The sequence below is a fragment of the Heteronotia binoei genome, chromosome 5 (assembly GCF_032191835.1).
Source record: "Heteronotia binoei isolate CCM8104 ecotype False Entrance Well chromosome 5, APGP_CSIRO_Hbin_v1, whole genome shotgun sequence".
Lineage (NCBI taxonomy): Eukaryota > Metazoa > Chordata > Lepidosauria > Squamata > Gekkonidae > Heteronotia > Heteronotia binoei.
Window position 1 is genome coordinate 139535311 of NC_083227.1, and position 15203 is coordinate 139550513.

Consider the following 15203-nt stretch of genomic DNA (forward strand, 5'->3'; position numbering starts at 1 on the left):
CTGAGCAGTTGGGTTAGAATGGATAAAAGGAAGTACTTCTTCACCCAAAGGGTGGTGGTGGCTACAAGCATAGATAGCTTCAAGAGGGGATTGGATAAACATATGGAGCAGAGGTCCATCAGTGGCTATTAGCCCAGCGTATTGTTGGAACTCTCTGTCTGGGGCAAGTGATGCTCTGTATTCTTGGTGCTTGGGAGGGGCAACAATGTGAGGGCTTCTAGTGTCCTGGCCCAACTGATGGACATCCTGATCGCACCTGGGTTTTTTGGCCACTGTGTGACACAGAGTGTTGGACTGGATGGACCATTGGCCAGATCCAACATGGCTTCTTTTATGTTCTTAAGTTCTTAAAATATTTAAATTACATCAATAGAAAGATAACTGCTCACCTTCCATAATCCAGTAAATTGAGGACCTTACAACTATATCAACATTTGAACATATGGTATATAGACAAGTGTTCATGGACATATTTTTAGATATTTGGAAACCTTTTATAGATGCTTATCTGTAAACTAGCCACCTTTGTTATAGTTTTGTTGGTCATGATAATTAAAATTCTAAAAAAATTTAAAAATTAAATCCTCCATTCACAAGACCACCCCCACTCCAGCATGTGCATGTCTGTATGTAATGCATTTTTGTGTCCATGAAACATATGGATCCTGCCTGTCCCCATGAAAAGTATATTTAAATCAGGATAAATATCCCTTAGATCAGGGGTGTAGAACTAATTTGTTATGAGGGTCAGATCTGACATAAATGAGACCTTGTCAGGCTGGGTCATATGTGTCATAAAATGTAATGCCAGGTATCAGAGATATATACTTTATAAATGACACAAACACAAATATATACTCTAAATACAAACATGTTTAAAATATCAGCACGCTTGCAATATTTTTTTGCTGATGTCCCTGTGCTGTGTGGAGTGGGGAGTCTGCAAAACTAAATTGGAGTGGGGAGTCTGCAAAACTATAGTCTTCCCCAGAAAAATAACTACAACTTCTATGAGACAGTGCAATAACACAGAGACAGCAATGTATAGTGGTCAGTATGAGCCTACTATTTAGGAGGCTTAGGTTCAAAATCCCAAGTCTATAAAAGGAAATGTGCTAGTTGAACTTGGTCTAGACACACACTCTCAGCCTAATCCACCTCACTGGCTTGCTTTGCGCACTCACAGGTGAACATATGAAGCTGCCTTATACTGAATCAGACCTTTGGTCCATCAAAGTCAGTATTGTCTTCTCAGACTGGCAGTGGCTCTCCAGGGTCTCAAGCTGAGGTTTTTCACACCTATTTGCCTGAACCCTTTTTTGGAGATGCCAGGGATTGAACCTGAGACCTTCTGCTTCCCAAACAGATGCTCTACCACTGAGCCACCGTCCCTCCCTCTACCAGGTGCATGATAGCAAGACAAAGGGAAGAGGGAGGGGAAGAGGAGGTGGAACTGGTTGCACACAGGAGAACTGCAGAATAATTGGCCCAACAGAACTACAAAGAGAGAGAGAGAGAGTGGCAAGACACAGGAAAGTTCATATCTTGAAGAAAACTTTGTTGGTCTTAAGATGCCCCTGGACTCTAACTTTGCTTCATACAGACTCCAAGTAGCAAGGGGAGGGGGACCCAGTTGCACCCTGGAGAACTGCAGCATAACACTGTGATTGTGATATTGGTGGGTTGCTTGGAGGGTTATCGCCTTCACTGCCCTCTCTCCTTGATAGGTGCTGGGACTGCAGACAGCCTTAAGCCCCTGAGGTCATTACTTCAGCCCAGTATGTCAGCCTGCATGTAGCCATCACACACTAACAAATCAAAAACAGTTGACTAAATTGATAGTAGTGGCTTCTATTTCAGCCCTGTTATGAAAGTAGAAGTGAAGGTACCATTGTCTCAACCACAGCTGCTTGTTTCAGCTATTTTCAAAACACAATAAAGTGCTTTCAAGATCAGAAAATGTTCTAATCTAGACAAAACAAAGGAAATAGGACATACTGGATCATCCACAGCAGGGGTCCTCAAACTTTTTAAATAGGGGGCCAGTTCACTGTCCCTCAGACTGTTGGAGGGCCGGACTGCCGTTACTGTACAAGGCCGCGGGCCGTCAGTTCTCCGTCTTCTGCATCTCTCTCCCTTCCCCATACCACACACCCCGGCCTGGGAACTCACCTCACCTCGGTATCACCTCACACTCTGTCTCCACCGCCTCAGCCCAGTGCCGGAAGTGTGCGTTGCTAATGCGAGTTTAGGTCGAACCTAACTTCCGGTCTGATTTTGCCATAACCCGGCGGGCCGCATAAGCATCCTCAGCGGGCCGCATCTGGCCCGCGGGCTGTAGTTTGAGGACCCCTGATCCACAGGATGGTGTTTTGCACTGAATCACTTCATTCAGTATAGGATGCTTGTCTTGACTCCTTCTTCAGAAAGTGTTGGTTTTTCTTTTTTGTCCATGAAGGGCATTAAACTCACCTCATTGCCAAAGAAGCTGATCTTTCTTGAAACAACACGTAAGAGGTAATTGTGGCAATCCGTGGAGCTCAATCCGTTTTTTTAAAAGTAACGTCTTCAGATTGTGGTGGGTTTTTAGTTTTTTTTGCTTTTTATTTATTTTTAGTATTTATTTATTTATTTATTTTTAGTTAGTATAACACTTCAATAATGAAATTACATAAAATACAATCAAATTAACCAATACAACATCAAATATTTTTATCAACTCTAAACCAACTAGAACTAATCTTATGTTGAACAATAATAATTGGCTATACAAAGAGTTATAAAAATATACTTGTATACAGCTTTACATAATTACGACATCCATTTAAGGAACAGAGTATTATATGATTGTTAGACAGGGCAATTTCTTATTAATCAAAATGTGTTACTGCATAGATTTATATAGGTTTTTGGGAAATGTCTTCTTTTAAATCTTAGTGTTAAGCATGAGAAATTTTACTTCAAACATCTCTGCTCAGAACTTTAGAAGACACTGACCTTTAGATTTAGTGTAAAGCAACTGAGTAAATTTAAGTTACTTGACAAAATTCTGTATAATGTTTGTTGCGTTACATGGTGTGCAACCAGAAATGGCAGCATCCATGATTCAGATGTGAAGATGCCACTGCCATTTTAGAGCCTAGTGCAGGTGGTTTAAAAATGCCATGAAACAAACAGCAGAATGTAGTAGAGCAAACATAGTTGGCATGAAAGGGGGCTGGTTCCACACATTATTTGCCATGGATTCAATGTTGTTGGGAAGGTGGTGCTGTCTGTTTGTTTTCCTTCTTTTTCTCTTCCACTTGGCATTGTAGGGCTGCCAGGTCCAACTCAGAAATATCTGGGAACTTTGGGGGTGAAACCAGGATACTTTTCTATTCCCAAAAATAAATACATAAAAATATAGCAGCGCAGTTCCCCTGAATACAGTTGTCATTTCCTTGTCACCTAGCAGCTGGCTGCACTTCCACTAAATGAAATTGAACACACACACACACTATCATGGACGATGATGACGACCAGGCAGGACCCTCGCCTGAGTTGGCAACTGAGCCTGTAGCTGGCCTCTCTGGCACTGCTGAGGTTGACAGTTTGCTGCCACCATTCCCCACACCTGACCTGGCAGCAGAGGAGGAGGAGGAAGCACAGCTGGAAGTAGGGAGCCTGCCTGACGCACCCCTGTCGGTAGCGCTGTTGAAGGAGCAGCTCTGCTGAGACTTAGTGACCTGATGGAGGGAAGCATGCCTACAAGAAAGGTGATCACTAAGTCCTGAGTTTTAATGGGAGCTTCCCCACTTGCTAATTGGGGCATCGCCTGAGGCCCATTTAGCCCCCTGCTCAGGGCTTGGCTCTCCATAGATGCAACAAGTTGCTTTTGGCATGACTCGCATCCACCTTGCTCTTACACCCTTGCTTCTACTCTTTGGTTTTCTGGCTCCCAGCTCCAGACAATTTCTCTTTTCACCCTCTGACTTGGTATTTTGACTCAGCTTTGGTTTGAACTCTCTCGCTTGAACTTGGAATGTACTTGGACTCTGCCCATGACACACACACAAAAAGCAGACAAAATAAACACAGTTTTGGAAGCCCACACTTTTGTGATCTCACTGGGGCAATTTACTCACAAGAGTTGTTGAATGTAACCATCTGCTGTAATTCAGCCAGGTTCTTCAGACTTAAACTGGAAGACAGAAGGTTCTAGTTTAGTCTTTACTATCTATTTTTACTGAGCAAACAACTTCTGAAACGAATGCAAAACAAATGGATGAACTGGGCTCCTTTTTTTCTCACAGCTTTACAGATTCCATTGGAAGACCAAGTCACTCTGCCTTCTAGCTCCACCACCATGCAGCTTCCTCTAGCTGAGATTTAAAGGCACACACCCCTTCTAAAACACAAGGAGTTTTCCAAGCTTCTTCTAAGCCTTCCAAGCTGGAAAGGCACATGGTGGCTGTTGGGGCGGGGCTTCCCCCTGCTGGAATGGACATTGCTGAGGGACCAGGACAAGAGAACTCCAGGGAACCTGGCCATGTGGAAACCTTGTTGCCTCTGCCCCATATTGGAAGTTGCAGCATCAAAAGAGAAATTACACAAGCCTGTCCACTTGAAAATACCCTGTGAGGGACCGTCAGAGTCAGCTTGGGGAAAGTGACCACTGTGATTTTTCCTGTCACCTTCACACAGTACCTCAGGCACACAAACTAAAATCCTGTCAGAAAATAATTAAGCACCAGATGTTTTCAAATTCAAAATCAAAAAGTATATTTATTGATTTACAAAAGACAATGGAGGGAGTAAAATAATAATAATTGGTTGGTATTTAACAAATCAGTTGGCAGGCAGGCGTTCAACTAAAACAAACAATCTCTAATCACCAGAGATGTTGGCAGGCTGAAGTATTAATAAAAACTACAGGCAGGCTTAAGATCTATAAAACTATCAAGCACATACTAAACAGGCAGACAGTGCTTCCTTAGCACTAGGAACACTCTATGCAGAGAAGGATATAAAATAAAAAAGGGTCACACACTCTTTGTCTTTCACACCGAGGACTAGTGCCAGAATTATCTCCTCACAGATACTCTCTCACTAGCATACAGGGTCACTCCAGACCTTAGAGTGATACTTCAGGACTCACAACTTTGAGTGCTCTCTCACAAGCCCTTCAAATCCATGTGTCTCGGTCCCACCCAGCTAGTGTCCCTGTCTGTCTCCTGGGATTTCTTTAGGCCACAAGAATCTAGTCTCTCTCTTTCCGTGTGTTGGTGTGTTCTTAATTGAACCAGGAATCTGCCCTGACGTGCTGACAGATCTCCTCAGCAGAGTCTTACGTTTTCACATTGCTTCATGCAGAGACGTCACAGAAAGAGCCTGGTTTTGCCTCTTCTTCCAAATAACTCTCTCACAGACAGAAGCCCTAAAACCAGTTCTGTCATAAGGAACTCAGCTGACAGGCTGTTCTAAGCTCCTTCCTAGTTGCTTGTTGCAAGTGAACTCCTTCAGTAGTGAAACTAAACTGCACTGTGAGGCGATTTTCCCCAGCTGCAAGCCTTCTTGCAAACTGATACATTTCGTATCCATGGCTGTGGCTCAGCCAATCAGAGCGAGCTGTTCTCTGCTCACCAGGCTACCTGCTTCAGTCCATTACATACCCATTCTAAGATTATGTTTTTTATTGCCTCAGATTTTTTTAAACTTCCAAAATCCATCAGTATTCCAAATGTGAGCTTGACTGTATTCAAAAAACACTGATGGATGAGACTGAGGTTCCATAAAATCATATTCTGTTCTCAGCAGTGGTGATCAGCAATGTGTCTCTAGGGTGCTCATAAGCAGGAAATGAAGACAAACAGCACTCTACTTCTGTAGATGATTTATTTATTTATTATTTATTTGCCTTAGTTTTATATCTGTCCCTCTCCGCAACTGGACTCAGGGTGGCTGACAACCAATTAGAAAACATTTACGTTTACAATTTAAAAATGATAAAATAACAATTTAAAATACATTTTAAGGAGCTGTTTCAACTTCAATATAGACGGGATCTTTCATGATGATGATGATTATTTCATGTTTTGTCCTCCATTTGCGGTTTCATTATGCGACCTGCAATTCCTGCATCAACCTCCATGTGAACAATTCCCTTTCAGATTTCATTATGGGCGTTTTCGCACTTAGCGTTTGCTACCGGTATTCCGCGGAGGAAATATGTCCGGATCATTTTCCTCGTTTTCGCACATTGCCTCTTTTGCGCAGTCGCTTTCCATGAAGCCCCGGCTCAAATCGTTTTCGCACTAGCATCGACTTGAGTTCGATGCCCTGTCAATCATTTTTTTTTTTAAGCGCAAGTCTGGTTGCGTTACTACGTAACGACGTAACAACGTAACACTGATCGGTCACAGCTGTTCCTTCCCCTTCTTTTCGTGGGCAAACCACATCACGTGTGCTGCTTCTGCTTATGGATTGGCTGCAGCTGTAGCATCCTCCACAGCCCTTTATGTATTGACAGAAGCATTCACAGTGGAGAATCTGGATAACGAGACTATGGCATGTCTTTATTCCAGAGTGGAGGTTTTGCTTTTGTGTCTGTACGTCAGACGCCAACTGATTAATGCATATGCAAGGAGTCTCACTTCCATGAGAAGCCTCCCAGCACTAGATTTCCTCCCCCCCAACACTTATGTCCGCAGGGATCGACCCTGATTCCGTAGTTCCGTATGACCAAATTCCGAAGTTGCGAAATATCGCAATAACGCTGACAGCCTGAAGAGAGAGAGAGAAATCGAGGGGTAATCGAGAGAGAGAGAGAGAGAGGGTGTTTGTGTGTGTGTGTGTGGCAGCTTCTTCCCTTCCCAGCCTCGCTCCCTCCCGGCCTTTCCACAAGACGCGCCTGTTGAACACATGCGAAGGTTGGGCTTGGAGAACCCTCTTTGGCTCCCCCTTTCCCCGTCCCGGTCTTAGAGTCGTCATGGGAAGGAGGTATAAAATTTCAAGGCAGAGGAGTAGAGAGAGGCAGTGTGTGCTGTGAGCCAGCGATTAGCGATTAGGAGCTGGGCAGCAGGAGCGGCAGCGGAGCCCAGGCGAGCGAGCAGGGGGCCAGGGTCCGCCTCGAGCTGCGCGACCCTGTAAAACTACAGGAACAGCATAAAACTACAGGAACAGTGAAGTGGCAATTGAGGCTATTCCAGGGTTTTTTATTATTATTATTTGTTTATTTCGATAAATCGCTATTACGCAAGAAATATGAAGTTTAAAACAAAATGGCCGTGCGGGCACTTTTGGGAAGCGCCGCGAACAGCTGATGATTGGCCAAGGGGGTGGATGGAGTGGGAGGACAGAAAGGCAGAGGGTGCCGCCCACAAAGCAGTCGATGCGGGGTGGATGGATTTCCCACAGCAAACTCCGCGGAGTGGATCCGGTGTGGATCCGCAGGTTTTCGGAAACTCCGGAAGCATGTGGATCAAGATACTCCGGGGTGAAACCCCTGAAGCCCCGGAGCAAACCGCAGCCGTGGAGCAACATGTGCGAAATCCAGGAAAAGATCCGGAGGTAAATGGGATGCCACCCCGGAGTAAACGCTAGTGCGAAAACGACCTATGTGAAAGTATATATAATTATCTGTATTTTAGAGCCATCACACACACGGGAATTAAATGTCCTTAGGTCTCTGTTTGCCCCGACCTGGATAGTTCAGGCTACTGCATCTTCACCAGAACTTCGAAACTAAGCAGTCATGTCACAAATCATGCCTGAACTTCTCTTGCCATAAATCAGCTGTGACTTGATGGTAAGAAAAAGGTCTGTGTTAAATGAACACAGAAGGTTTAACTTCAGCTTGGTCTAGCTCCCCCCCCCTCCCTCAAAAATATCCCTATGAATATTGGTACATTATTGCTAACTATTCAAATGCAACCTGGGAAAATATAGATTTTTAATATGACTTTTATTCTTTGAATATGGAATATCCATCCTTAATTACATCCATGATCTATATCAGTTGCTGGAGCCAATCGCTCAGAACAATTATGAGCTAATCCATTCAATATGTAGCACAAAGTTTGAGTCCAGCAGCACCTTTAAGACCAACAAAGTTTTATCCAAGGTATAAACTTTTGTGTGTGTGCATACTTCTTCAGATACAATGAAATGGAAATTATCAGTCCATATATATAGGTAGAGAGAGTGAGCAATGTATTAGCATACAGCATAATGAATGGTTACCATTTGTTTGGGTTAAATATGTCCACATTGGAGATTGATGGGCAGGCATATCCAGGGCCTCTGTTAATGTAACAATCTAAATGGGGTCGATAAAACAGTCCTTAGGCTAGGAGCCAACCATAAATCAGTGAAAAATGATGGAGCGCCTTAGTTAAAAGCTGGGGTAAAAATAAATGTTTGCCTGATACCTAAAAGAGAGTAAGGCAGGTGCCAGGCAAGCCTTAAGGGGAAGTGCAGGTGAGATATTATCAACAAAAAAGTCCTATATATGGTTACTATTCATCTTACCTCTGAAGACAAGGACACAGAGATCAGGGCTTGCAAATTGGATCTCAGGTGGCAGGCTGAGGAATATCAGAGAAGGTAGTCCATCACCTATCCTAGCCCTGAACCATTACAATGCACAGCTCATCAACACATGTAGAAGATCTCAGACTGTGAAGGTCCAATCTGCACTATTTTTATTATGCATGATTTAAGTGATAACATGATACCAGAACCCTAAAATGGGATGAGCAACATAATCTCAGACTTCCTTATGATATGAGTTGAGACAGCTCTGGCTTTATTGTTTCATCTTTTTATCCCTTTTTATTATAGTATTTTAAAGGATAAGATGCATTAGCAGAAAGGTGGAAAGAAAATAAGGGGAAAGATATGCCATCTGTAATTGATAATAATCAGCATGCTTGTAAGGCAAATAATATAGGGGAGATAATAGGAAGTTTTTTTAAAAAAATGATTTTATGAGAAACATGATTTTACTTACTATTTTTTTAAAAAAAACCCATCTTAATAGAGCAAGATACGATTAACCAAAAAATTGCAATGAACTGTTTCATTACATAAAAACATGCTGATTAAACTTCCAAGCGTGTGCAGGCAACAATCAATACTGTATGTGTCTGTGGAAATTATATACCAAATTATGTACACATTTGTTGGCCATTAAATTGCTTATATTACATCACTGTAGATTAATCTTGCCCCCCCTCCAATATTTGTTCTGATACAAGTGTAACACCTGTGATTACCAGATAAACTTTGTTTAGAATGTAGAACTTAATGTTTAAAAGACAAACTACAGATGTTACCAAGATGTGTCATTAGTTTCCCTCACAAGGAACAAGCTTTGCGAGATTTTGGCATTAATACAAAAACAGTAGGAAGGGAGCTGTGGAGATTTAATAAACAGCATGATATTTCATGCATGACTAGAAAGTGACAGGTAATTTGAACAGCAGTCAAAGAAAGCTGTTGTGGAAGATAACACCTCTGCAGGAAGCTTTTAGAATAGCAGGACACTGTTGATGGCTTCGTTTAATCAAAGAAAATTTCCCACTTGTCCCTTATTCTTGAGGAAATGATCCCAAGCATGTTATGAAACAGTGAAACTTGGAAGTTAAAGCTGGGGTTTTCCAAAGCCAAATACACTTAGAGTCTGATCACAAGCCCACAGCGAAAGGACCTGCATTTGCTTGCTTTCTGAATAAGGCTGAATTTAGCAATGCCCAAGCTATATTCTTCTTCATTTATTTCCTATATTTTAACCCCACCCTTCCTTAAAGGAGCTCGGGGCAGTGTACATTGGTCTCCCCCCCATGCATTTTACATTCAAAACAACCCAGTGTACATTGGTCTCCCCCCCATGCATTTTACATTCAAAACAACCTAGTCTGAGAGAGTCACTGGCCCAGGGTCCCCCAGCAAGCTTCATGACAGAGTGGGGAATTTAACCTGACTTCCCCAGAACCAAGTTCAGTACTCTAACCACTACACCAAGCTGCAATATTTGAAATGTGGAACCCAAGCTGAAATTTTACACACTTCATCATTATCTGAATACCAAACAGACAAAGTGAGTGTACTACATTATCTTTCTGCTAGCATGACCCTTTCCCACTCTAAAAGTCTTCTAGTCCTGAGTCCTGTGGTCCTTGTTTACCAAGCCATTTTGGAAAGGGGCAGGGAAAGGGGGGATGAGTATTACTTGGCAAGAACCAGAGATTCTGTCCACAGAGGAATGGGAATATATTGTGTAGTTTTTAGTGCTCTGGACTTTCCTGCATCAAAAGAAAAGAGGACTTCTCTACACGTTGTGTAGGTGGGTGTGAACAGCTGAGAGGAAGAAATGAGAAATGTGGAGAGAATTCAGTGTACTTTCTTCTCCACTTACCTACCTTTATTCTTCCTCTGTGCAATTTTTTTAGCACTTTTAAGATGAATTATCAAGGATTATTTTATACTATCACTTTCTGCATTAAAAACCAAGTCAGCAGGTAGGCAACTTGCTTTCTATTAAGAGTCCACCTAGTATACCCAACATCAGTGAGTATATTACAAATACTAGACTTCCTAGCTATAAGTTATTTTATTGATTGCAGTGAATCTCTCTTTTATGCCTTCATATCTAAAATCATAATTTCTAAGATCATGGGTTTTAGCTAAATTCTAACCCAAAGAGTTGCACATGGGATTTCTGTGTTAGTAAAAGATTGGTCATGTTACACTGTCAGGGGAAAAAAGCTAACCCCTTACAAATCTGGTAGCTGAAAAATGTTTCACTGAGATTGATCATGGTAAAGAGATCAGCAATTTTTGCAGCTAACCCCCCCCCCCCTTACACAAAATATTCATTCAGATCTCCCTCCCGCACCCCTTCCAAGGCAGTAGCAGAAATGGAAATTTCGACAACTGGAAATTCCAACCACCATTTGTTTAATTTTGAATCGATAGTGAAGTTTTGTTGTAATTTTTAACGTTTTAACTGCACAATGTATTTGTTTTAGTAGGGCAAGCAAGCCGCCCAAAAAGTGGCTGCCACTGCCTCCTCCCCTCTTCTTTCCTGGATTGTATGGGAAGGAAGGGGGGAGGAGGTAGCAGCTGCTCTTTCTGCAGCTCGCTTGTCCTTCCTGCTGCTGCTGTTTCCTCACCCCTGCAGTGATAGTGATCACGTCGGAGGGCCGGCATAGAAGCTGCAAGCCTCCGGTGCCATTTTACCTGCCGATGGGGCCTTTAAAAAGCCCTGGAAGTGCAGCACTCCACTGTGCCTTCCCGGGCATTGAAATGGTGGGGGAGGGAGGGAGGAGGCTGAGGAGCACAGCTCTCAGGCGAAGGAGGGATTTGCCTAAGGGGAGGCAGGAGGGTTGAATTTGACACCCCCGCCCTACCGGTGCCCTAAGCAAATGCCCATAGGGTAGAATGGAGGGGTTGGACTGCCTCTGCAGTGCAATGCAAGAGAAGGGATTTAAAGTGTAAATCCCCTTCTCTAGCACCGCAGCAGTGACCCTATCCCTCCATTCTTCTCTGATATGGCACTGCAGAGGGGCACACAAAGTTAGTTTTGCCCAGGGCACAAAACACTCTAGGGCCAGGGGTGTTTAATGGGGGGGGGGTTGTCAGATCACCCGCGGATCCCCTCATTTTTTGAGGGGGGATGTGCCATTTTGGGGGTTTGCCCCACTCAAAAAATATGTAGATCTGGCCTGGCCCTCCCTCTGAAAAAAAATTCATCTTTTTTCAAGTTACCCCTTCCCCACCCTGTGTGCTGCAAAGCACAGAAAAAAGCTGAAATACACAGGGGTCTTCCTTTGGGGGGGGGGGAAGAGAGAGAGATGTGTGAATATGCAGCTATGCACACATCACCAACAAGTGAAAATTGGCAGCTGGGAAAACAAGAGACCAGTCAGACCTGCCTGATGGCTTGGGTTAGGACAACAAGAAATCTGTTTTGAAACCAGCTCTGTGCAAAAGGACTGGATTTTCACAGGTATGAAAGAAATCCACAGTAAAGTGTGTGTGTGGGGGGGCGGGAGGAATGGGACATAGATGACTGAGGCATGACAGTCAGATATTGTCTGATCATGCATTTTAAATCTGGAATGGAACAGCAACGACAACTAATTAAACTGTACATCTGATCGCAGCCCTTGCTTAGCTTTCAAGTTTTCATGACATCAAGTTTGCCTTGGCTATCTAGGGCAGGGCTCTTATTTTTTTTTCTTCATATGCACATCTTCAACTAAAAGGAACAAAATTCTTCTGACCTCAATGTGCTTCTCCCCCCCCCCACCACCATTCAGGTCAATAAATTTGATTCTTCACCTTAAACATCTAAAAACTAAAGCATCGTAGTCAACCCACCTCTTCTTTCTCTTGCACAGATAAATCCTGGAAGTAAAGCTGCTCTTGCCAACCTTTGCCCAGGTGATGTTATTCTGTCAATTAATGGTGAGAGCACAGAAAGCATGACGCATCTAGAAGCACAAAACAAGATCAAAGCTTGTCTGGACCAACTGACACTATCTGTGAATAGGTAAGTATTTGTTTGCTTTTTCCTACTGATACATAAAGATTATCTACTCATTTGAAAAAAAAAACATTTATATTGAGCATGTGGTTGAACAGTGGGATTGTGCATTTGCCTGTGCTTTCCTTATAAATGTGTCATGTTGTGATACATGGTGGTATATTTCTAGTCACATTAGATTGGATTCTATGGATGAGTGAGCAGAAGCAGTTGGTGCAAGAGAAACCTTGTTTCCTTTCCCATCAGTTTCTTGAAAATCTTTTGCTGAAGATGGAGGGGAGAGTACACATGGGCCCCCAATCCCATACAGCTCCATCAAACCCACAGCATGACAGCCTTTACTGTGACTCAACTCTAAAGGCACCGCCTCCTTGATCACTCACCCCTCCACTTGCCTCTTCCCATGCTCACTCAGAAGCTACACTGATTTCAGTAGAGTTTACTCCCATGTAAGTGTGCATCAGAAGCTGTTGTATGAGCCTTGGCAAATCACCAGTTCTTGATATCAGCCCTGGTTGGACCCTTGTGAAAAGGATGAAACAACAAACTGTGGTTCCAGTGGAAACTTGTCTACAAGCCAAGCTTCCATACTCAGATTATACCGTGGTTTAGTTTCCTGGTTTATAAGCAAGAGCACAAACTAGGTTGTTTCACTTGACTTGGACATGATGACAAACTATGGTTTGTGATGAACTAGGTTAACCACACATGAGGGAGGAGGGGAACTTGTGAACTGGAAAACTTCCAAGACTCATTCCTGTAATAACGCCCCCCCCCCCGTCCCAAAGTTACATCTGAATAGATCCTATATAGCAGGGGTGTCAAAGTCATTTGTTATGAGGGTCAGATTTGACACAAATGGGACTTTGTGAGGCTGAGCCATGTGTGTCATAAAATGTAATGCCAGGTAGTGGAGATATAAACTTTTTAAAGGATGCAGATAAATACAATTAAAGATAGTATTTTTACTTTCAAATACCAGCATGCTTAAAACTCTTGTTTAAAATGGAAAGTTGGGGAAATAGTCAGATTGGCGATGCAATTTTTAAAATAAAATATGAAGAAAAAGTGCAAGGATCACAGCAGAAACTAAAAATATAAAATGCTCTGAATCTAGGAAATATGAAATGGCTCGGTATTCCAAGCTTCTCCCCTCTCCCACGTCTACTCAGATTGACAATAGAAGTGTAATATGGCTGTGGGTTCCCAGGCTATACTCTCTAGGCATCAGTTCTCAGGTCCATTCAGCAGAGACAAACTGGCTTAAAGCATCGACCCTGTATTTGCAAGCAGCTTCAACTGGACATAAACGCTACAAAAAGTCATACCTCTACTCCATTGAAATAGATTGCAGCACAAAGTTGAAAGAAAAACATGGAATGGATTTTCCATTAAGGTCTCTGGTTGCAGAGACCTAAATGGAAAATCTATTCTGTGTTTTCCTTGCAGCTTTGCAGGCCCAGAAGCCAACAAAGACAAGGCAGAAGAAGCTGGGAACATCTCTGGCAGCCTTGGAGCTTCGAAGGGCAGGGCTTATTTTGTAGCAGGAACTCCTTTGCATATTAGGCCATACACCCCTGATGCAGCCAATCCTCCAAGAGTTTACAGGACTTTTAGTACAGGGCCTACTGTAAGCTCCAGGAGAATTGGCTGCATCAGGGGGTGTGGCCTAATATGCTACAAAAAAAAAGTCCTGCCAAAGGGTGAAGGGAGAAGGGGGGAGAAAATTGCCACAGGGCTGATTGAAGTCCTGGGCAGGCTGGGTGTGACCTATGGGATGGGAGTTTGACAGCCCTGCTTATATAGTATCATTCTAAGATTATTAACTTTGCTAAATAATGAATTGCAGAGGAATAAAATCAAAAATAATATTGTAATATGTTTGGATTACATTATAGAAAAAAATGTTAGAAGTAAAATTAGAAGAAAGTTTTAGAAGAGGAGGAGATTGGATTTATACTTTACCCTTCACTATCCAAAGGAGTCTCCAAATGGCTTACAATCTCCTCCCCCTCCCCATAACAGACACCCTGTGAGGTAGGTGGAGCTGAGAGAGCTCTCCAAGAACTGCTCTTGAGAGAGTTATGACTTGACCCATGGTCAGTCCAGCAGTTGCATATGAAGGAGTGGGGAATTAAACCCAGTTCTCCCGAATAATCACTACACCAAACTGGTTCAAGTTAATTAGAGCAATAATATATTTCAATTTTCTATAGGAATGGTCATCATCATCCTGTAAAGAGTTTTGTTTTTGCCAAAATATAAATATCAAGGAAGTTGAAGTTGGTTGTGTTGATTTGACAAAATGTTCATATAGTACTGGGGAGAAGAAGTGGGTTGCCACCTAATTTTTTTAAAAAAATTAATCATGATAATTAAAGACTCTTAGGGTGATAATAAATAAAAGGATAAATAAATAACAGACAGGCATTTTGGGGTGATTGGGCGGCATCCCTAATTGGGCTGGCTCAAAAAGAGCCATCCCAAAGCCTCCACATGCTTTCAAGCGAAGTGCCTGCGTCTCGTCTGCCAGGTGGCCGGATGCCTCCAGACGTGGAGGTGCTTCAGAAGTCAGACCGCTCTTTCTCCCCCCAACAAGTTAAACTCTTAAGCACTCCACAGCTCCCAACAGTTTTAAGGAGAAAAAAAGTGGAAGCAGCTTAAGGGAGCTTGG

General features: G+C 42.8%; 1 protein-coding gene across 1 annotated transcript in view; it reads left to right on the forward strand.

The window, feature by feature from the left end:
- The window catches only part of PDLIM4 (PDZ and LIM domain 4), a 136745-nt gene that overhangs the window by 20257 nt on the left and 101285 nt on the right, over nucleotides 1–15203 (forward strand). The window contains exon 2 of the mRNA XM_060240498.1: nucleotides 12384–12535. Coding sequence (XP_060096481.1) covers nucleotides 12384–12535 — 152 coding nt within the window. The remainder of the gene's footprint in view (nucleotides 1–12383; nucleotides 12536–15203) is intronic.